Source organism: Alligator mississippiensis, chromosome 16 (genome assembly GCF_030867095.1).
Source record: "Alligator mississippiensis isolate rAllMis1 chromosome 16, rAllMis1, whole genome shotgun sequence".
NCBI classification, from domain to species: domain Eukaryota; kingdom Metazoa; phylum Chordata; order Crocodylia; family Alligatoridae; genus Alligator; species Alligator mississippiensis.
Genome location: NC_081839.1, coordinates 30,221,695 through 30,244,359, shown reverse-complemented (window position 1 = coordinate 30,244,359; position 22,665 = coordinate 30,221,695). Strand labels below are relative to the sequence as shown.

General features: G+C 48.9%; 1 protein-coding gene across 3 annotated transcripts in view; it reads left to right on the top strand.

Annotated features, from left to right (window-relative positions):
- GRIK4 (glutamate ionotropic receptor kainate type subunit 4) overlaps nt 1-22,665 on the top strand; it is a 282,987-nt gene that overhangs the window by 82,381 nt on the left and 177,941 nt on the right. For all 3 annotated transcript variants that reach the window (XM_059719504.1, XM_019487321.2, XM_006259689.4), the window contains exon 2: nt 8,992-9,123. In XM_059719504.1, the coding sequence (XP_059575487.1) occupies nt 9,042-9,123 (82 nt within the window). In that variant the 5' untranslated portion in view covers nt 8,992-9,041. The remainder of the gene's footprint in view (nt 1-8,991; nt 9,124-22,665) is intronic.

The following is a 22,665-nucleotide window of genomic DNA, read 5'->3' as shown; positions in this document are numbered from 1 at the left end:
AAGGAAAAGCACAGTGAAAGCTGAAGATTGTGGAGATGAGGAGAGGCAGTTGAAAGGACCCATAAAAGTGAGACTTGTCAGGTTTGCAGTAATCCGGCGCCCCCAGAATTATTTTCTCCCTGCAGTTTTCCCTGGAAGGCATCAAGTCAAAATAAAGAGATAAAAAAAAAAAAACCCGTGCAGGAAAGGGAGGAAAAAATCCATTTGCCGTCTCAGCCAAACAGGTGTTTATCTCCAGCATCACCTCCCCATGGATATCGCCACCTCCAGCGCTAGTGGAATGACCCTTCCTGCAGCAGGGTCTGCACCGCCGTGTGATAGAGAGTAAGAAGTCCTTTTATCCCACTGACACCTGGGAAAGCAAGATACCACCAGCCTGTCTCTCACCTCGGATGCATTTAGTCCTGGCAAGCCACAATGCAAATATTGTGAGGACAGTGCAGGGAGAGGAGGCACGGTGTAACTGTAGGTTGTCAGTGGAGGTGAGCAGAGCCATCAGCAACTTTCCACGAAGGCGCATTGTCAGTGAAGGAGGTGTGTATTTACAGGAACACCAGTGCTGCCAGACTGGGATGGACCAGAGCTCCAGTGGGGCTGGTATCCGGCTTCAGTGTCCAGCTGTTTCACTGGAAGGTGCGAGAAACCCTGTAGTTATGAAATGACCAACCCCTGGGGGATCTTCCTTCCTGACTCACATCCTTTGGAGACTAGCTGGTGCGCTGAAGCTTGAAGATACTTTCTACCCCATCCAAAGTGACTGGCGTGCATCTGGGATGATTCTGGATGTCCACGCCTGCATCTGATCCTTCCCTTGAAGCCCTGCTGTGCTTTGGGCTGCACTGAGGCCTGGTGGCAGCAAGTTCCACAGTTGCTGAGGAACATCTATGTCCTAAATCGACTGATTTTTTTTGGTTTCATTGAATGTCATGATTGCTGGCTGGGTTGTAATTTGATTCCCTGCCCCCTACTCCTCCTCCTCTCCCTTTCTCTCCTGCTTTAACACCCAGCAGCAGCCAACTGGAATGGTATTCGGATCCTTTCCGTCTTGCCAATTCCATTTAAATCCCAGTTTCTCTGCAGATGAAACTGTGAAAGGGGGAAATGACTTGCTGTATCTGTCGGAAGAATGAAAAGGCCCTTTTAAGTTGTTGGTTGATGTTTCCTGACAAGTTTGGGGGTTTTTTTCCTGGAATTCCTCAGTATTCTGCAGCGGTGAAATTTGGTTTGTTCGGTTGCAAAGCTCTCTGGAGCTTTGTCTGAGTGGCACTGTCTCCCCTCTCATCAGACTTCCTCTGGTGACATGCAAGAAGCCATCTAAACCAAAGCTGCCTCCAAGGCCCCTCTTGGCATGAAAGCTGCCTCCTTGATTTCAGGGATAAGATTGAAGCTGCTGAAAAGTTTGAGAGAGACTGCTTGTTGCTAAGTGGTTCTGTCACTCCTGGTCTTGGGTAGGTATTTTTTCATCAGGAGGGACAAGATCTGTCGCGGGTTCTTGAAGAGCGGCGTGGTGAAGAGGATGTTTTCAGCACCATGGACAGACGCAGCGGTGTAGGAGACTCGTTTCATGCCTGGTCCCGCGGAAGAGGCATGTGGCCATCCTTCAATTCACAGCAAACCAAACCGAACTACATCCGAGGAGGTTTACTTTAATGCACCAGAAAGACTTTTAAAGAGTTTGGAAAACCTTCCATGCAAGCAGTCCTGCCATTGCAATGCAAGAAAGGGCAAAAAATGTGCTGTGTGCAAAGGGCCCAGGGCGCTCTGCCTTGCTGTCGACATTTGCTTCAACGCAGGAGCCAAGCTTGGTTTGGAGACTGCTTCCCAGACAGAAGTAACTTTAGTACCAGGGAAAAAAACAGCAGTGCAAGGGTTGTACCTGGTCCTCAGGAATGCCCTTGGCAGGATGGGCAATAGGATCAGTGTTGCATAGTGATGTGCTGCAAGATCCTTTGAAGGGTGATTTGGGCAGTGCGAGGAGCTCAGCAGATAAGGCCAGGCTTAGGATCTCCCTACTTGGCCACTCCCCTGCCCCCTCTGCCAGCAAGTAAGCACTGCAATAAATGAATTGGTTGTTGAAATGGAGCATGGCTCAATTCACAAAAGTTATGGAGGGGGCCTTGAGTATAATGAGGTTGAGAACCACAGGTGTAGCAGATCCATCCTGGTGTTCAGGATGTCTTCTGCACCACAGATGGCAGCAGAAGTGGAGAGAAGGTGCTGTGGCTAAAGAGCTTATTCTGTCCTTTGGATTTTACTGTGTTGAGTAACAAATTCCCTATAAAAGTCTCCAAATGTCACAAAGCTGCTGCAAGAGAAACGGGAGGGAGAGCGTTACTTCGTACAATAAAAGGCATCTCATGAAACATGCACAAGTCATTTCAGACCCTGTCGCTACCTCCGAGAAGTAAACCTTGCTTAATTCTGCCGGCTGTTTAGACACTTTTCTTTCCTTGAGACAATTGGGGAAGCAGCCAGGACCATCTTGATTCATTTAGTCCTCCTGAATTTTCAAAGCTAAACATGCAAAAATGCTCACAGCTAAAATTACTCATTCTTTCTGCGCAGAGACGAGCCAATGACCTACCAGATCTCGATCCACCAGCTTACGCATCAATTCATTTACCCCCTGCAGTGGGTTATGAAACAGATTTTTCCAGCTGACCCACCTCTGCATCATGTTCCTGTGGTTATTAGAGTAATACAGCCTAAAACAACGTGTACGCTCTGTTCTGGAAAGAGCTGCATGCTTACCCATGTCGCCTGTAGTCTTGGGAGTGCTTTGGCTCAGTAGACAGAACCTGTTAACGCAAGACATGAAGGTGGCTTCTTTGGGAATCTGCTCCTCACACTGAGGAAGTATGTTTGATGTCTCTAGGAGATCTGGAAAACTTATCTGTGGATAGAGAGCTTAGCGTAGCTGTTTCTCATATGCATTCTTGCTGCTTCTTGCTCGATGGCGGTGGTGGGGGAAGCAACAGAATCATTCTTTTGGACTCTTTTGCTGCAAAAGGAAAGGCTCTTCCTTCTTCTCTGCTGGAAGCCTGTCTTGTACTTGGATGGGTGCCCCATTAGTAGAAGCACATGCGATTCCCTGACAAATGTCCCATATCGCCCCAGAAGCATGGTGACAAGTAAAGCTCAGTGGAAGGCATGTTTCCCAGCTTTAAACTGCAGGCGCTCGGGAGATGAGGAAGATTCGCACCCTTTACAGCTTCAAGGAAGTGAAAAATTGTGGGAGAATGGCTAGCTCTTCAGACAGGCAAAATTCCCTTCCCAGCAAAGGGAGGTGGGTAGCACTTGTTACCTTTTCATACTTGGAGAAAACTTTGGAGGAGGGGAGGAAGGTGGGCTGTAGGGGAAAGGAAGCTCTCTTCCCCCTGCCCTGCATTTCTCTTTGCTTCTCTTGCTTGGCCCACTGAGTCTGATGCTGGTGGAAAAGGATCCTCCTGTCATGCTCTCAGAGGCACTTTGGAGGTACCTGGATGAGCCAGACGGTGCATGAGGAGGGGGTAAGAGGGCAGGAGTTCTCTTAGTCCTGTCATTTGGTAAACTCCTGAGGCTCCTTCCATGCCTGCCAGCTATTCTTTGGGCTTGTGCTCGCAATCAAAGCCTTGAGAAGCTGCTCTTAGCCAGGGATAATGTGTTAGGTGAATGCAGCATCCCTCTGTGCTCCATGTTCTAGGTAATTACAGCCCCGCCGATCTGGAAGCAGAGCTCAGCAGGTGCCTTGTATTTATTATTTAGCTTTGCTATTAACTCCAAGCTGGGGATGCAGAGACAGCTGCTTCTCTGAAACTGCTGCACTTGGCCTTTTCTCCGACGGAGGATGGCATTGGGCCGGATGCTGTGAAGGTGGCCTCGAGGTCAGCGTGACTTTTGCCCGGCTCGCTGTCAGTATTTATGCAGTTAGATCGGTGCACTGATCCAGACGGTGCCTCAGCACTGCTGCACTCCTCGGAGATGTAGAAGGAGATTCGCTCCTCTTGGTTAACAGCACCGGGACGCTTCTTGCAAGATGGAGAAAACATTTATCCCTGGTATCCTGCCCAAATTGCAGTGTGGCGCTTTCTCATTGCCTCTGATAGGACGTGTGCTCTTCTGCCTTTATCCAAATGATGATATATGCTATTAAGCTACTGCCAGGTTCTTCCCCAGAGATGGCTGCATGTTAGTGGCAAAGTGTTTGCTCTGAGTATTGGGCTCATGTGAGTCTCTGGGAAAAACACCCCTCTTGTCGAGATGCTTTTGGGGACAGACTGGAGGGCTGCGATTGAGGACAAGCTGCTGGGAGAGCAAGTACGGTGATGGGGGAGTTAGTCTCAGGCTATCAACTCCATCTTGCCACTTCGTCCTTTATAAGTGTCAGGTCAGCACCTCACCGGAGGATTTGCTTTTGCTCTTCTCATCATCTTCTGAGCTCCGGCTATTGTTGCGTCCCCGACAAGCCCCCTCTGCTTCTACATTAGCACTCTTAAGCTTACATTTCACTTAACAAATGCTGACAAGTATGGGATTTTCTCTTGGACTGAATCATACAACAAGGTGCTGCCATTTCCTACGGGTCTCCTTTACAAATGCCACTGACAGGCGGCAATATTAAGGCAAGGGATCAAGGGAGGAAGCGGGCCCGGAGCAGAGGGGAGAGAGAGAGCAGCTGGTGGTAGGGGAGTGGGTGGGGATTCAGGTGACATGTTCAAGATGACAGTGCAGCGAAGAAGCTTCCAATACTTCTGCTAGTTTCCGGTACAAATACCTTTTGATTGGTTGCTCTTTTGAACAAACAGGCAGCCGAAGTGTCAGCGGCTGGCAGACTGCAGCAGGGCTGTAGTGGAGAAAACAGCAGGGATGAGCAACTGCCAAGTTTCTCCATTGCATCTCAGGCAGGAAAGGTATTTAGAGTCTCCTTCTCTGTTTCTCTATCTTTCTGGTCATCTCTTTTAGGCTGCCTTGGTCAGGCAAAAGGGGCCAGCGGGGAGGGAGGGAGAGGGGTTATGTCTGGCATCCTGTCGTAGGTACTTTGTGAGCACGGGTCCGGTGGTTAATCATAGTGCACAAGGTGGCGGGGGGGTCACTCCTGGCATCGTGCATCTGAGCCGTTGCAACAGAGGCAGCGGCGCACAGGGAGCGCCTACAAACTGCGTGGCGGCTCTGTGGGCAGCTTTCAATCCGACCCCGAGAGGGCCCTGAGTCTCCTTGGAGTCGGCGGGCATCACGGGTCCGCTCCGTTTCTCAGGGTCTGGCCCCCTCTCTTTCATTTCTCTTCCGAATCGATTGGAGAGACGGTGTGTGCCCGTGTCTCTGTAGTGTGGAGAGAGCGCGAGCAAACTACTTCCACAGGTCTGGCTGTAATACCAGAGTGAGTAAATTTGAGTTGATCCTGCTGTTTTGTCAATAACCCGGAAAGTTTTGAAATAACTGCTTCAAAGCGCTCAAATGACATGTTGTTCTACGAATTGAATCTGCTGCTGCAAACACTTCTAAGTAACCAATTTTCCATACACTTAACATTTTTGGGCTTGCTGTTTTACTGCTATTGCTTTGCCGCTGTTACAGACAAACCAAACAGTCCGGGAGGTGCAATTTCCAAAAGTAACTAGGGATTTGAGGGGGTGCCTTTTGAAAGGGCCCTGATTTTTCCAAAGCTGACCACCTTCCAAGTCAGGTCCTTTCATAGGGTCTCCCGTTGGGCATTCGCATGCTGGGGCACCTTGGCCAGCAAACTGTGCTCCTAATATTCAGATATGGTATTTTCCTACCTACAGCATGCCCTGAAATAAGATATGCACCTTCTCTTTGAGAGGCAGAACAAATTAAAAAATAGATGTTTCCTTGTAGTGCAGAACTGAGTAGCAGCAGCTAGGGAGCAGAGCCTGCTCATTGCTCTTCTCTCTCTGAACTGCATGCAGACTTGCTTCCTCTTTTGCTGGCACAAGTGCAAGTGGCAGCAATGGCTATTACTGTATTTTCTCAGTTATAATGCACACTCCAATTTTCAGCAGCTCGTTTTGGGGGAAAAGCTGCACGTGTTGTACGTAAGAAAATGCAGTGCATGGGTTTGAAAGGAAGGGTGTGCAAGAAAATAGGATGCCACGGTGATCAGGATAAATGTCTGAGGCCCAGGTGTTGGTTCTGTCCTCTGCCCCAGATTTCCTGCCTAGTGTTGGCCAAGATGCTTAAGATGCATCTATATTTGGGTCCCCAGTGTGTCCTGGCAGGGATGCGCATGCTTGCTGGTGGTGAAGCCAGTCTGGGGATGTTCCTGATGCCTGTTTTCAGAGTTAACTGTTGCGGAGATGTCCCTGGAGTGGCTTCAGCACCATGTTCAAGGTTTGAAGCGGGGAAGCAGGAGGGCACAGGTGGAGTGTGTTGAGACATCCCTGCTGGGGACACGGTGAAGACGTACCGAGACGGGAACTGAGGCAGAAAAAACTCCTGGTGAAAAGGGTCTCTCCCTTTCAAAGACGTGTTGTGTGGTGAGACTGTCAGATAAAAGAGGTTCAGAGACTGTGCAGAGGCATCTCAGCATCCACACCAGGGATTGAAAGTAATGGTTTCCCTCTGACCGAACTCTCCGTAATGTCAAAGGCGTTTGAGTGAGTTTTTTGCCTCTGTAAGGGCATCCAGACTTGGTCCTGTGTCTTTAGATGAACAAACAGTGTTGAGTACATTTCCCAGCAGGCTGGAGAAGGGATAGACAAGGTAATGGATGAAATATTCAAAGTCAGTGTTTAAGGGCATTCCTGCCCGTGGAGATGATTTTATCAACTTAAGGCACAACAGTTTTGTTGCTGATAGAAAATTTCTTCTCCATGCTGCTGTTTGTGTTACCTCTGGAAAACATCTCTGTGCCAAGGCTTTGGTCACTCCAGGAGGAGTCATTTGCTCTGACATCCCTCCTTTTCCAGCTGCGCCCTTCCCTTGGTAAATGCTACTCTGCCACTTTGTGTGACCGAGCAATGTGGCAGGGTGCACCGCGTGGACGCGAGGCCTAGCCCTACTGTGAGCTCAAAGAAATGCTTTTCAGTTCAAGTGACAAACGTCTGTGCGTCTGGAGCTGAGCAACAAATCTAACCCTCTGTTTGCAGGTTAGATTTGACGCCGTAATTGCAGCTCTCTGCAGCACGTGGATCAGTGACAGCAGCGTCGGCCGCGCTGTAGATTAGCGTGGGAAATCTTGATCAGCTATTCCAGGGGTCGGCAACGTTTTTGGGCAAAGTGCCCAAATCGCCCAGAATCTCGACTTGTACTATGTTGGTGTGCCGGGGGCAGGTGGCAGGGGAGCCGGGAGGGCCCGATCCTTGTTGTGGCAGCGCAACCTCAGTCCCTTTTCTGAGGCACGCAGAATGCTTTCACGTGCCATGCTGCGGCATGCTTGTTAGGGGTTGCCTACCCCTAATCTATTTAATAGTAGCCTTCAACTCCCTGCAGGGTTGTTTAAAAAAGGATGGAGCTGGGCTGTTCTCGGTGGGGGCAGATGACAGAACAAGGAGCAATGGGCTCAAGTTGCAGCAAAGGAAGCTGAGGTTGGATATTAGGGAGAACTTTCTTATTAGGAGGGTAGTAAAGCACTGGAATAGGTTACACAGGGAGTCTCCATCCTTGGAGGTTTTTAAGACCCAGGTAGATAAAGCCTTGCCTGGGATGATCTAGTTGCGGATGGTCCTTCTTTGGTCTAGATCAGAGTTTCTCAACCTAAGCACCTTTTTGCTGACATGCACACCTAAGCACCTTTGGGGGTCTGGTTTCTCTCTGTGCCTCAGTCCCCCATCTGTAAACTGTGTATTATAGCACAGTCCTACATCCCAGGGCTGTTATGAGAGGAAACATGATAGAGGTTGTGAAATATCCGGATCCTGGGGAATTTGGGGAGGTCGGCACGTACTCTGGGGGAAGGAGGGCAAATGGAGCGACACAAGAAAGGCGCGAGGTTTTGTGGCATCTCCTTAGAAAGGTCTTGGAGCAGCCGCAGGCCTGCTAGCGCGTGTGCACAAGGCGCCGTGTATGTTTTCACCTAGGAAAAACTTGGTGTATAATAGAGATCAGCAGGCCTAGAAGGGCTTAGATCCTGGTAATACATCAGGGGATGTATGGAAATGGTTGCCCCTTGCTGTATTGCTGTTTCGTGCCAATCCAGCTATTCCCCAGCCCCTTGGCAAAAGTCCCTTTTCTGCTCACTCTCAGCCCCTGTGATCTTCATCTGATTCTTCAGCTGCCTCCCTGGGTAAAAAAACAACCTGCTGTTAATTGAGTACTAGCTGCAGATCAGCTGAAGAGCCCCCGGATGAATTACGACGGATAACGAATACGTCTGACCCTGCTGACCTGACTACCCCAGCAAAGGCAGAGGGTGAACCCAGAGCTTTGCTTCTAGGGCAGGGTGATCCTGCCCTGGTGCCTTTATCACCTGGCTCTGTCTTTTTTCTAGCATTTTAAACATTTAGAGCAGCAAACGCTTATGCGTCAGAGTGTGCCTGTATTTTCTGATCCTGGCGCATTATTAGGGTGCCCAGTTGTGTACTTCAGCTGCTCAAATTGTTAGGTAGGAACCAGTATGAGCATTTAGGTATCTAAGTGCCTTTCCAGCTAGCAGTGATAATAATAAGGCTTAGTGCTTTTTTTTCCAAGTCACTCCCCCTATTGTTTTGCCTTTAATGATGGTGTTGGATTTCAAAGAGCACCTGAGAGTTGACCCATTGCAGGAGTAAAGATGGGCAGCTTGGTGGCTTAGGGCGGCAGGGTTAAGCAGAGGAGAAAAATGGATCTACAAGGGGTGGTCCCTAGCGTTGGGATTAGAGCTGTGTGAATGACTGCTTTGCTTCTGGTCAGTGGCTAAAAAGATGCACACCCTGCCTCCCTCTCTCTCCCTGATAAACTCAGGGTGATAAACTTTCCGGCCACGCAGTTGGGCCCAACTGAAGCTGGGATGAATCTGTGGGATGGCTGGATGCTCTGGCTGCTGTTGCTAACCCCCTGCTGCTTTCCTCTTTGCAGAGTTATGTCATGCCCAGACCACCACAGGGCTCCATGAGGATTTATAGAAGATGCCCCGGGTCTTGGCGCCTCTGGTGCTCCTTCTGGTGTGGCTAATGAAGATCGCTGCCAGCCCCCACTCCCTGAGGATCGGTGAGTGAGAAACCCCTGCTCACCCTTGGTTTAGCATCCCCTCACCCCACCACCACCCTCCCCTTCCAGCGCTGGGAAGTGCTTTCACTCCGTGAAAATAAAAGGCCCGGTTGCACTTGATTGACTCCACAGACGCACACCTGGATGAATGCAGTTAGGCACAAGCTGAAACACATGAGCTAGTCCCTCTGAAATCCCTGGGGGAAAGGCATATGTGGGTACCTTGCTCAGCACAGGGCTGGCTTACCCAGATATTGAAGTGTCCCTCTCTCTGTATCAAGGCAGTAGTTTTGTCTGCATGGTCTCTGTACCTACCTCAGATTTAGCTCTCTGCTAGGTGACAGCCTTACAGGGACATAAATTGCATGCAGCTTATGGTGAGTAGACTTATTTGTATTGTTTTCATCATGTTCATGTCATCTTATGGGGATCTTTTGAATATAAGTTTGCAGGGGGGTGAGGGGAGAGGAAATATGGAATGAGTTTTTCCCCTGGCAGATTGTTCCTGTAAGCTCTATACAAAAAAAACCCAAACAGGCTTTTCAGCAGCATTATTCAATTTTTTGTTTTTTGTCCTAATGTTGATGTGAGCAAGAAACGTTAAAACCCAAGTTGAATGCAGTTTAGCAGCACTACGGCACTGTTATTATCTCTGAGATGCTTAGCTTATGAGGGACCCACATTTATTCAGCCTTGGCTGTGTTCATTAAAAAGGGGGTTGGGAAGCCGGACCATCACATTATTTTGCTGCCCAAGTGGATTAGGGAAAAGAAATGCATGCGCGCGACTCCCATAATGAGACTTGCCTCGTTATGCTGACACTTGGCTCTGCCGTTAAGAGTGAAGCCTGCCTTCCCGCCTCCTGTCTCTGGAGCGCCGTGCTGGTTTTATTAACTCTTTGTAGCTGATAAGAGGCTAATCTGTTCCCTCCCTCATTTGTGATGCACCTTGGGGGTGAGACCTACAATAAAACTGCTTTTCCCCTTTGCTAGTGGAGCACAGCACAGCCCCAAAATGCAGCCTGTGTCAGTGGGGGAGTAAAGAAGGTGGCTTGGATGTATTATCCAGGGTTTGAGACTGTTTTGGGTGGTGCTGCCCAGGCCCCAGTGGACAGGGTAGGGACCTTCTAATAAATAGCAGTCATAGCAACTAGCAGATTGTGGGTTTGTATCAACTGTGGCAAAGCAGACTGGGATTAACTGGCTCCTGGTTAGTGAATTTTGCTTTTCCTGAAGTCATTTCCTGCCCAAGTGTAGGGGGATGGATGGATGGAGCCAATGATCTCCTGATGTCCCTTCCAGCCCCTTGCATCTGCATCTGGTGTTGGGAGGGAATTTATTCCCCAGTCAGACCGGCAAGGACTGTGAGGTTTTCTGGCCTTCTAGTGTGGGGCATGATCCTCTTCCTAGGCTCCCCTGAGCGTCCCTTAACCAGTCATTTCTCTGTCATCACAATGGCAAGGCATTGGTAGTGCCTGTCTCTCTCCTGCCTTCACCTCTGCCTTGTTGTAGGGTGCTCCTGGGGTGTCTGTCTTTGTGGCTTGTGATTACGTTGGAGGGCTTGAAGTTGGGAATCCTTGGGAAATCACCGGCCACTGGACTTGATGGCTCAGGAGGTGCTGGCCAGGCATGGTTTCCAAATGGTAGGAGCAGTAGGATAGTGGAACAAGCCACCCAGGGAAACGATGGGATCCTTTTCATTGAAGGTTTCAAGAAGAGGCTGGACAGGCGTCGGTCTGGAGTGGTTTAGGAATAGCTCAGCCTGTGTTGTTGGAAAGGGTTGGATGAACTGACCCTTCTAGCCTGTGATTCCTTCTCCAGCACCTGTGCAACAGTCACGAGGCATCGTCTCAGCCATCTGAAACCTGTTTCTCAACGAGTGGCAAATCCTTTGCCCAGCGCAAGTAACTGGGATGGGTGCTGGACTTGGGATGCAGAGCTCTAATCCAGTCTTTTTCTTAGTGTGCTCCAGAGCCAGTGCTAAGGTCTTTGGGAAGGTAATTGGCCCCTCCAGCCTTTGCCCAACCCAACCTTGCCCTTCTGTCAAATCTCTCTATTGAAAGAACCATCTTGCAGCACGTGGCCTGTGTAAATCTTGTTACTCCAGCCTTCTCCCTCATGCAATAAAAATACAGTTGTTCCATTGCACGGGGTCCTCTGCACTCAAGGTGATGTGGCAGGGTTTTCCCCGGAGCTGTAAGCAGAGAGCAAAGCCCCAAGGCCAGGGATGGGAATGTGAATCCCTGAGTGTCTGCTGCTTTCCCACCTATGGCTGGAGGTGGTGCTGTACAGCTGGAGCTCAAGTCCCCAGCATTATAGATCCAGGAGGCTTTGACTTTGACTGAGCATCTTGGTCCTGAAGTAACCCCCAGGATGTGTATTTATGTTTTTGGATTAGCAGCATTGAAACTTTGTACATGGTCATGGGAGTGGGGACTCCTGGGTCCTATTCTTGGTTTCCCTATCAGCTCTGGCCTCAGGCAAGCCATCTCACCTCCCTCTCTGTTCGACTACCTGTGAAATGAGAAGAATCACATTTCCCCACTATTACAGTGTATCAGATTAGATGTTAGAGCTTGCATGTGCAAGTGCAGGTCTATTTGACCTAGATGCCTTCTCAGAGTTATACATCTCAACTTTGGGCCCACTCAGAAATTGCATGGAATAAGTTTTCGGTAGCTTGGCATTTTGTGCACTAGCCCCCAGATGTAATCGTGAGCAAGCTGACTGAGCTGCCAGGGTGCAGAAGGGGCTCAACGGGCCAGATGCTGCATTATTTAAACACAAGAATCTTTTTCCATAGGCTGAAAATGGGAAACAGCATCCAGTGTTTTGAGGCTCTGTGAAAATCCCAACCTGGGTGTCTTAACAGTGTGCTAGGCTGCTGGGAAATGGGAATTGGGGAATGGGAAATGGGAATAGGGGCCCCCCGTGTCTACAGAAAAGCATTGCGACTGAATGCGTCTAACTTACCTGCTCGTTTTGTGCAAACATTAATTTCAGTCTCTAGTGGGAAGATGCAGTCTTGGAAAATGTTCTCTGCTCTTACTTATTGGTCCCAACCACCTGTTGGCCCTTTTCCTGTGTTTAAATTAAGCTGTTTGGGATAAGGTTATCTCTTTGGTTGTACAGCACCTAGCACAGCAGGGTCCTGATTCAGGATTGGGGCTCTTGACGCTCATACAATTCAACTAAGGCCTGGTCTACGCTGCAGCATTCTCCTGGCAACCCTTGCCCTGCATGGACACTGGCACCCAGGATGCCGTCCTGCCAATGAAAGGTTGGATTTGTGCTGGCCAAGTGGCAGAACGCCTGTACTGGATCATTGCACCACTGTGTGCTCACTGCACTCTCTCTGCTGGGACACACGCTCCTCCAGCAACACCCAGGACCCCAGTCCCTGTGACGGAGACTGCTATGAACACAACTTTGAACTGCCAGCCAGAGGTTGCCCTGACTTGAATCTTTTCCCTTGCCCTTCCGCTTGCAATTCTCAGCTTGCTTTGAAAATGTCCCTCCTTTGTAAGCAGGGAGCCAGGCAGCTGCAGGCACAAATGCAACTAAACCTCCTGCTGCTGTCTTCTGCAGGAAGGAAGCTCTGGATTCCCTTGGCTTGCAAGAGGGAAGGGACTTTGCAAGCCCAGATGCAGACTCCCACAGGCATGATGAGGTGTGGACATTGGGAAGGAGATGCAGAAGCTGGGGTATGGGAAGTAATGCAGGGCAATCAGGAAGGAGCTGCACTGCTCATACCAAAAGGTGAAGGGGGTCAGAAAATTGCGGGCTGTGCCCCCAGATCTGTTGCTGGCATCTGGGACTGGATGTCGTGCTGGGCAGGGATCCTGTAACCACCCAGCCAGTGGCTGTGCACATCTTGTGATTGTCCAGAAAATGCAACCTCACAACTGCACCCAGCAATGGCAAGTTCACAACTGAACAAGGTTTGACATTGCAGACATCACTGAGAGCTTGTAGAGCATCAAGGCCCAGCTGGGCCTGACTTCAAGGAGCTGACAGCCACAACCCACTAAGAAAGGAGAGCTCAGATAGGAGCATCAGTGCATGCACACTTGCTTCTTTTACTGCTTTTTTAACGAGCCCTGAAATTCCCCCTTCAGAAGTGCCAGCCAAATTCTTGTGGGCGACATGCAAAGGAACTGTCTTTTGAGGTAACCAGTTTATTTTAACATCCCATACTGCTAGTCCTGAATGAGGAATAAGAGAAAATATTACAGGGAACCCAGAAATATTCTGAAATGCCTGCTTGTGGCAGGGCAAGCAGATAGGCTGTCTAGTAGCATAAATCAGTGCATTGCAAATGGAAAAGATGTCCGCTGAAACCAGTGGAAGAGCAATCGCATAAAATACATGGGGAATTTGAAAATAATGCTTGCAAGCAATCCAGTAACTGGTCATTTGTAATTTGCCTGAACAATACTGGAAAGGAAAGCAAAGCAAATGTGTCATGTAAGCATTGACAATGCAGCGGCTTGGTTTTCCAGTCAGAGTGGCCAGAAGACATTGCTCACGTGCTTAGCTGTGGGGAGAAGAGGTAGAGATGGCTTGTGGCTGGCCTGGAGGGCTTTGCTTTGACTCAGCCAAGCAGTGACAGTCATCTTCCTCTGGGGTTGATCAGTGGACCTGGCTGATGTACCTTTGCAAGCACCTCCTAGCTGAAGGACTGATCTGGATTAGAAGGGAGGAGAATCAGACAAAGCAGCTGATCTTCTCCAGACCTCAAGCTGGGGTGGTGGCACAAAGGAGTGGTGGGATTTATACTGGAGGAAAGGCAGAAGGGCCAAGAGGTACAGAGGGAAGGAGACCATAGTGTCTGTAGCTCCTAAGACAGCAAATATAAGTGCTATGAAGCCTTATGGACACAGCCCCTGAATGTGCATGGACAACTTTGCCTTCCCAGAGTATGACCCATGTATATACCATCTCTCTACCCGTGGTTCCCCCGCAGGGGCTGGCACAGCAAGGCCAGGGCAGCCTTTCCACAACAACAGTGAGAAGCCAAGGGGCTGTTTATTCACCGCATGGCATGCACCAGCACCAAGCTGCCCAGTGCCTGCCGTAGCACGCACTGTCAACTTGTTCCCTACAGCTTCTCCGTGTACTTTTGCAATTACTCTTGTCATAGAATTGCACCAAGATGAGGCTGGAAGGGACTCTGAGAGGTCCAGCTCCCCGCTCTCTGCCCCCTGCATCCATCTAGCTAAAATCAGCAGTTTTCCCACTTCTTTCCTCAAGCTTGTTGGTAATTTTTTACCTCCCCCCCCATCCCCCCAACTTTGCTTTGCAAATACTATGTGTAAAAAAAGCAATGTTCAGCAATAACAACCATTATGCAGGAATGCATGGTTCACGAAGATCCAGCCTCAGGTTAGAGAAATCTCCAATGTCTTTTCCATCTACCAAATGCACAGTGAACAGGCATCCAGCACCTGTTCAGATAGTAATTAAATCATTCCTTGTTCTGCTGTCCAGGCTTCTGCTGTAAAGGCATTATGAGCCAAAGGAACAGAATGTGTGCGGGGACTCAGTATCACAATGAGCATTGCATGGACATCAAAGCAAACGGGCCAGCCTGGAGAAAGCTTTCCAGCTTGCTTGAAGAGTCCTTGCTTCCTATGGAGGAGACGTGCTCTGCCCAGCTAACGTTATGTCAGGGAGAAGCCCCCAGTGCTTGCAGAGCTATGGAAAATTGCCCCTTCCTATTTGTGTATTTGCAAGCAAACTGGGAAAGGCAGAATCCAGCTGTGCAGTGGCTTGGGGGACTTCTGGGTGCCACATCTTTTGCCAGTCCAGCCTCATGCTGAGGACACGCTGCAGTGTCAGCACCTTTGTGGAATAAGCACAATATCCCGGTGTGCGCATGGTCCGCAATATACCCTGTGGCCCGGGGAGTGGGTGAGGAAGCTTCACAGTGCCTGTGGTTAGCCCTCCTTTGCCGTCCTTGTGACTCCCACTAGCTTCGGGTGGTCTTTAAGCTTAACTGTCCTTGCCCGGAATGAGATGTAACAGCACTTAGCGTCGTGTTAGACAATGCGCTAACACATTTCTTTATACGATGCAATTTTCCAGCATAATTGAGGCCTTCATGGTCGATATCAGTGCAAGCCGCAGTAATTTCTGTCTGTTCCCGGATGTTAGAAATGGCTTTATTTTGCCTTTGGACCAAATGGTGCTACTGAGGTCAGGTTAAGATGCCAGGAAAGGAGGAAATGAGCTCTCAGCCTCATGAAGAAGTGCCATGGCTGGAAAACCTCTCCACTTGTAAATATGATTAGCGTTTAGGAAAACAAAGCTCCCGACTGGGCATTAACTGTACTGCTCTCCTCTGGCTACTTGTCACACCTATTCTGGGAACAAAAGGTTTAAGTACTGCCTATTCAGAAGGGAGAAGAACTAATTACTCCTAGCCAGAGGGGAACAGAATGGAGAGAAGAAAAACTGAAATGGAAAAGAAGTGGGTCACTAAAACACATGTGTGATTAGCCAGCTCCTGTATGCATGGACCTGAATAGCAGCCAGAGGAGGTTTTGAAAGGATTCATCATCCTTCTTTTGTGCTCACTCAAGCTCAGGGCTACATTTTCTAAACTGCACACGCTTGACAGATGCTTGCACCACAACTCCATGCGCAAGCATGGACGTTTGCTGCAATTGTTATAGTGGGGTTGGCATGTTGCTGTCGCACAATGAGCCAGGAAGAGTACAAGAGGCAAGGCTTCTTTGCGAAATTTGTGTTCATACATCCTTGCTCTTAGCAGCCTTTCTGCAGCACTTTGCATCTCTTGCTCTCCATCCCTCCAGTGTTTGTACTGGATTGGGGATTAGGTCCCCTTGGGCAGGTCCGTGCATATATTGTGAAAAAGGTACAGTCAATTCAACTTGCAGAGGATAGATAAGGAAAGAAAATCAAACTAGGGAACAATCCTAGCCGCTCTTCAGGGTGTTATAGTCATTACGTCGTATAGGCAATTGTAAAGGGATGATTTGGCGGGGTAGGGGGTGGTTTTTCTGATGCATTAGAGGCAGTGTGAGAACTCTCCCCACCCCTGTTTTCCACAGGTGGAGGTGAGGCATGAGCAAGGGAGAGGGAGTGATGTGCCCAGTGTTGCGCTGTAAATCAGTAGCAGAGGGAAGACTGGCATTCATGAGTTCTGCGTTTCAGTCCCTGCTTTTCTTCGCCGCAGCTCTATTCGCTGCATGCTGTTTTGCACATTCAGATTCAGGCTTTGACCTGTATTGTTCTTTGGTTTGAAGAACTTATTTCTCAAAAGCTTTCTTCTGTTTTTTTTTTTTTATGTTCTCATGTTTCATTCAAGGTTTTCAAATCAGATTCTTAAACACAAGTTGGGGAGGGGTAAAAGGAATGGTTTAGCCAACATAAATAAACCCCTTGCTGATGCATGGCCTACTAAATATGTCCCGTTGTGACATTATAAATGTTTCATTTTCCCCCTAATCCCGATATGAAACAGCCCAGTCAAGTCCATTATGGCAAAATAGATTCATTGTTATTCTTCATTTGTTAGCAAAGCGCAGAGGAAGGTGCAGTGAAATACAATATTCATTTGTTACCTATTCACCCTCTTAATTTTGTTTTTACAATTCTTTTCGGAGAGTGATATTTTATTTATGGTCCCTGAGTTATGCACATAAATCCTAAAAACACCTCAAAAGATGCCAGTCTCTTTCAAGTAATTCATCTTCTGGAAATGCCCTTTGATTTCTTTTGACTTTCCCCAAGTTGAGCCGCGTTGTGGTGACTGAGTGCTTAGGAAAAGAGCAGTTGATAATAATGCCGCTTCTCTTAGCCTTCGCTTTCCAGTCCTTAATGGGACTTTCAAAGATGCCACTCATTGCAAACAACCCAGATGCAGCGGGTACTTCTAAGATAAAATGGAGCCAGAGTCCTATGGGGAGAGTCTGCTGAAGCCACTCTTGCTACCACATCTGTATGCTCCAGGAGGTCCTGTGTGGCCCGTGTCAGCTGAGATCTGTCATCTCGTCCCTTCTTGTCTGAAATGAGCAGGCAGAAAAAATTCCTGTGTGCCTTCCCTGCCTGGTCTCATTACTTGAGATAGGGGGTTCATTGCTCTTTCCATGTCTCCACTAAATCCTGAAGCCGATATTCAGGCAAAACTCCCTGCAGCAATATTTGCCGTCAGCAGGTGTTAAGTTTTCCTGGGAAAGGGAGAGGTGGCTTTTGTTGACTCCCCTGAAGGAGGTGAGCTGCTTCATGCTACCTCCACGCAAGCAAAAGCAGATCCAGGGGACAGCCTGAGCAGATCTGGGAGAGGAACCGAGGAGCTGTCAGGCTTGAGGAGAGAGTTGAGCTAAACACGATTGGGTTTTTTTGGTTAACACAACCAAATCCAGGAATGTGGGGATATTGTTAGTGTACAGAGCATCCCTTTTTATAGGGGAGGGTGGGAGAAGGCCCCATTCACACTGAAAGCTCATGCGTGTTGCCAAAGTCAGCCTCTTGGATCCTTGCTTAACAAGGAAAGACCTTAACCCAAGCAATTTCTATATGCCTTTCCCACTTGACGTTCGCATCTCAGGGAGAGAGGCAGCAACAAACTATGCTGAGGCGGAGAGTACAGATTTGGACCAAAATCCCACTTTTTTTTGGAAGAACTATATAAAGCCGCCAGTTTTTAAGGTCCCATCAGAATGACCTCCAGATGGTCACCTGCGTGGTGTTTAATTGGTGTGTTTGACTCGGCTCTGGCAGTACGTCAGCCAAGTGGACCTCGGCATCCCAAAGAGATTTTGGACTCAATGCTCTTTGTGAGATCAACTGTGCCTTCTGGCTTTCTGTCACCTAGTTTTATATTGATCTTATCTCATTTATTGTTCATGGCAGTGAGACCAGCAGAATAGGGCCTCTACCTGCCTTTCTCCAAGAGTGCATTTCAAAGTGACCCCAGGTTTACCCTTTGCATTTCTGCTCCAGCTTCATGGGAAGAACTTGCCATTATATGGCTTTATTTGCCACTCACTTAAGTAATTGCTTAACCTGGGTTTCTCTGCCTGACTTCTCTCCTGATTCGTGGTTTCCTTGGTTTCATTAGTCTTTCCCTATAGTTGCCCTTTGAAATTCATTGCCCTGAAAGGTCAGCGTTTCAGGAGATGTGCGTGGATTTTCTAACAGGCACGGGTACACTTTTTTGACTATTAATAAACTTCATAACCGCTCAGGCCAAGGGGAGGGTAGTGGCATGTCTTGCTTTCAGCTGGAAAATGAGTGGAACAAGAGGACTGTGCAGCTGGTGCTTCACCATCCTCAGACATATTGGGCTGTAGATTGAATGCCGAAGTTGATAGACCAGCCATCTGATCCAGTGCAACGATTCCTCCATTAGTGTCACAAAACCATGGCATGCAAGCCAAGTGGCTTTAAAAATAAATAAATAAATGTGTACTTAACAGGCCTGCTTGGCATCAAGACTATTTGCACCCAGAATAAAGAACCCTGGGGTCCCAGTCCATGACTTGTTCATGCATTTATATTGGCCCTGAATTATCTTTCCTGATCTATTACTGTCTGGCATCCATGGATAAAACTTTGGCTTGGCACAGAGAGGTCCCAAGCTTTGTTCTGATCCACGCGTGAGCCATTTTGCCTGGGAAATCCGAGATGAGACATGCCAGGCCACACCGGTAGCATAATAGCATGGATTTTTTCAGTGCAAGGCATCCTTCAGTTAGGGCTAGTAAAACTGGGGAACAACTGGGCAGGACAGGTGAATACTACCCTATGCTAGACGGCATTGTGCTGCTGTGTGAATTGGAGATCTGGATGGGTTTTGCAGTGAGTGCATTCAGCAGAAGGGAGTGGAAAATTTGTTTTAAGGATGGGAGCCAAGGAGCTGCAGTGATCGCCGAAATGTTGCATTGCTTTAACTCTCAGATCATGATGACGAGTATAGGAATGATTGGGGATGGGAGAGCAGACAGGATACACCCACACACACCCACACACACTCATGCTCGCTCTCTCACATGCGTATGTGCACATGGCCACGTCCCTCTTTGGGCTCAAGAAGCAGACTCTGAATTCAATGCCAACACCAAGCTGTTGTTCAATGCCAAACCACTGTACTGCCCCTGAGCAGAGCTGAGTGGTTCAGCTCGTTTTAATGTGTTTTGTTCTTTAATGAATGGAAATTGAATCACAGCAAAAGCTTATTGTGTCATTTATTCCCTACGCTTAAAAAAAAAACATTTCATATGAATGAAAGTGAAAGGTGCCTGCTTTTCTGGCCACTTAACCAGTTACCACCATTCATTCCCAGTCCCAGCAGAAGTCAATAAAGCTAGCGTTTCCATGGAAAACTCCAGTGCAGTGTGATAGGGGCTTGGACACGAGTGCATGTTATGAACAAGTACAGGTGAGCCTCCTTTTTTCAGTTCTGCCTGTGGCCACTCTGCGCAGAGCGGATTTCACGCACACGCCGCTGCAGAGTCAGCGTGAGCAAAGTCCCCTTGAGTTCCCTAACTGCAGCGAGAGCCATCACGCTGCAAAGTAATGCACCGTGTGTGGCTGAGCAGCACGCAGCAGCTGGGTCCCTACACGTGGCCAGGTCATGCGTCGGCAGCACTTGAAGGTGAACTCGCACCCTGGGGTAGGTCGAGCAGGTTTGTGAGCTCTCACGGTGCTTTAAGCTCAGTTTTTCTGCGTGGACAGAAGTTGGGTTTGGGCTATACTCATACCAACCCTGGAGTGAAGGCAGCCCTGCTGCAAGGCAGCTTGGAGTGGGAAAGCGGTTGCTGTATAACACCTGGAGATGGGGGTGCACATAGCAAATTTGGGCAGGGCCACTGTTAGGGCAATTGCCATGGGATCTTTAAGCTCTGTCACAGCAAACCACACCTGTGCCTTTAAGACCATCTCCAAACGGTGAGGAAGAATGATGAGCGGTTAATGGGATTCCTATAACAGGACTTTCTGTTCTTGGCTTGGCCAGCACTTCTGTGTAAAACCTGGAAGTTACTTCACATGTATGGCTCTGTCCTGCCGCTCCCCATCCCCATCCCAAATATTTAAAAACCTCTGAATATCAGGCCTCTGGAAGCTGCCTCAGGTAGGGGTGCAGCAGACGACCTAGTGCACCTCTCTCACCCTGTCTGTACAACAAGGAGGGGAATATTTAGTTTGGCTGTTGTTTGGGGCATTTTCTCTGCTCCGTGTATGCTGTTCAGGGCAGGGGCTGTCTCTCGTTTTCTGTCCACGTAGCACAACAGGGCCCTGATCTCTTCTTTGGTTGTGGAAGACGGGGGGGAGCGAAGGGCTCTTTTTTTATTATTTCTTTTTTTTTTTTTTTTTTTTTACTGTAGCACAAATAACCGGTCTCTGCGGAAAGTCCACGGCAGTGCTGTTAAAGAGGCACTTATTCCAAAGGGCTTTGAGGCAGGGCAGTCACCCCTTTCTGGAGCTGGTGTTTATTGTTCTTTCTACTGCAAAACTCAAATGAAGAAACAGCTTTGTTCAGAGCCTTGGAGCTGCAAGCTTCCTTCTCTGGCCAGGCGGGCAGAACCGAGGGGATGTCCACGCCGTGGTCAGAAGCGTGGCTGCCAGCCTGGATCTAGCTGGCGAGGGCACCGAGAGCAGCAGCGTGGATTTGTCCTGGCCAGGCTTGTCCAGCCTGTATGTGAGCCGCTCTCAATTGAGGTATGGGTTCTAGTTTTGACCTGATCCCAGGCCATTAATACTGTTGCCCGCACCGGCACCTCTGTGCCCCTTCTCACCCCTTGCCCTTTTTGCCCTGTAGTTCTTTGGAGCAGGGTCCGTCTTGCAATGTGTCTATACAGCACCTACCATAATGAGGCCCAGAGTCAGGTTGGGGAATCGAATCGGTACTGTACTACAAGTAATTACAGGGCTGATGGGTTGCTTTCCCAGAAGGGATGCCTTCGACCTGAGAGAGCTCTGACTCGCGAGTCCTCCCCTCACACAGTTAATTGCATTCAGCTCCATTGGAAGTATTATGTGCTGAAAGCTGGGATTGCTCTGGCTGGGATTCAAAGGCTCCTGCTTGAGAAGTCCAGGTGTTTCTAGCATGCATCATCTGAAAAGGTGGCAACTCTAAAGGCAGCAAATAAACAGATGACAGAGAGCGTGGGGCAGGCCATGGCTCTTTGCATGGTACAGGTGTGCTCTACATGGCGCGCTGACCTCTGCGGTGCTAGCACGCCCCTTCATCTGCAGAGCCTTCCTCCTGGCGGCGTGCCCTGCTTCTCTACCCCACCTCTGCCTCATGAAGATATCGGTGATTCGACTGAAAGGGACAGCTGAGATCCTTGCAAAACCTGGTGAATGGAGGAAAGAGAAGGATCATGCAGATGGAGTTGATTTTCTCTGTAGATCTTTCCTACCAAAGTATCAGTAAATCCCTCCCAGCTAATTGCAGCCTGCTGTAAAGGCAAAGAATAAATTCTGTGCATGTGAGGGTGGAGGTCACAGACAGTAACTGCTTTTGAGGGAGTAGCAGGCAGGAGATGGATGTGGGTCCTGCCAGGCTCTGGAAAGGCGGCCCACGGTGATGTGGAGATGGACCCATCTGCCACAGCAATTTCGAACTGAGTTTGGTCTTGCAGCGCAATGCACCATTTTAATGCCATGGGCCCAGCATCCTGAACGCAAGGCCATGTGGCCCACCGCAAGGCGGCAGTACCGGACTAGGAGTTAGGAAAAACTTCTTCACAGTTCGAGTGGCCAAGGTCTGGAACGGGCTCCCAAGGGAGGTGGTGCTCTCCCCTACCCTGGGGGTCTTCAAGAGGAGGTTAGACGAGTATCTAGCTGGGGTCATTTAGACCCAGCACTCTTTCCTGCTTATGCAGGGGGTCGGACTTGATGATCTATTGAGGTCCCTTCCGACCCTAACATCTATGAATCCTTTTGCGCATGCCGTGACCACGGTGGAGGCCTGTGATCAGGATCGGGTCTCAGAAGATGTGGGTGCAGTTTCCAGTTCTGTTGGAGGCTCACCTGAACAAGTCATTTTGCCTCTCTGCGCCTCCATTTTCCATCTTGGAAACAGGAAATTTCATTATCCCTGTCTCGCAGGGGTCTTCAAGGGATGAAAATGCACAAATGCTCTGGAGCTGCTTGGTGCCTGGTGAAGAGGGACCTCTGCTCCTATAATAAAAAGGCTCTTTTTTCCTCTCTGAGGCTTAGTTTCTCTCATTGAATGGGAACTGTGCTTCTTTACCACTTTGTGATCTGCCCATTTAGAGCCTTAGGAGCATGAAACATTTTTTTTTTATCTGTTTGCAGTGTGTCGTGATTCAAGCAGGGTGAATACTGAAGGACATCTTCCTTTTCAGATTATTTTTAAACACATTTCTTTTGAACACATTCACATCCTGTTTTGTGTTTGCTCGCTGGGACTATTTCAGCAAATGAGTTTTTTTTCTGGCAGGAACATTCAATGGGAACAGTGGCATTCAAGGGAAAATAGGCGACTATTCACAGAGGGCACGTTTCTAAATGGTTACCCTGAGTGTCTGTACTAGGGATAAAATGC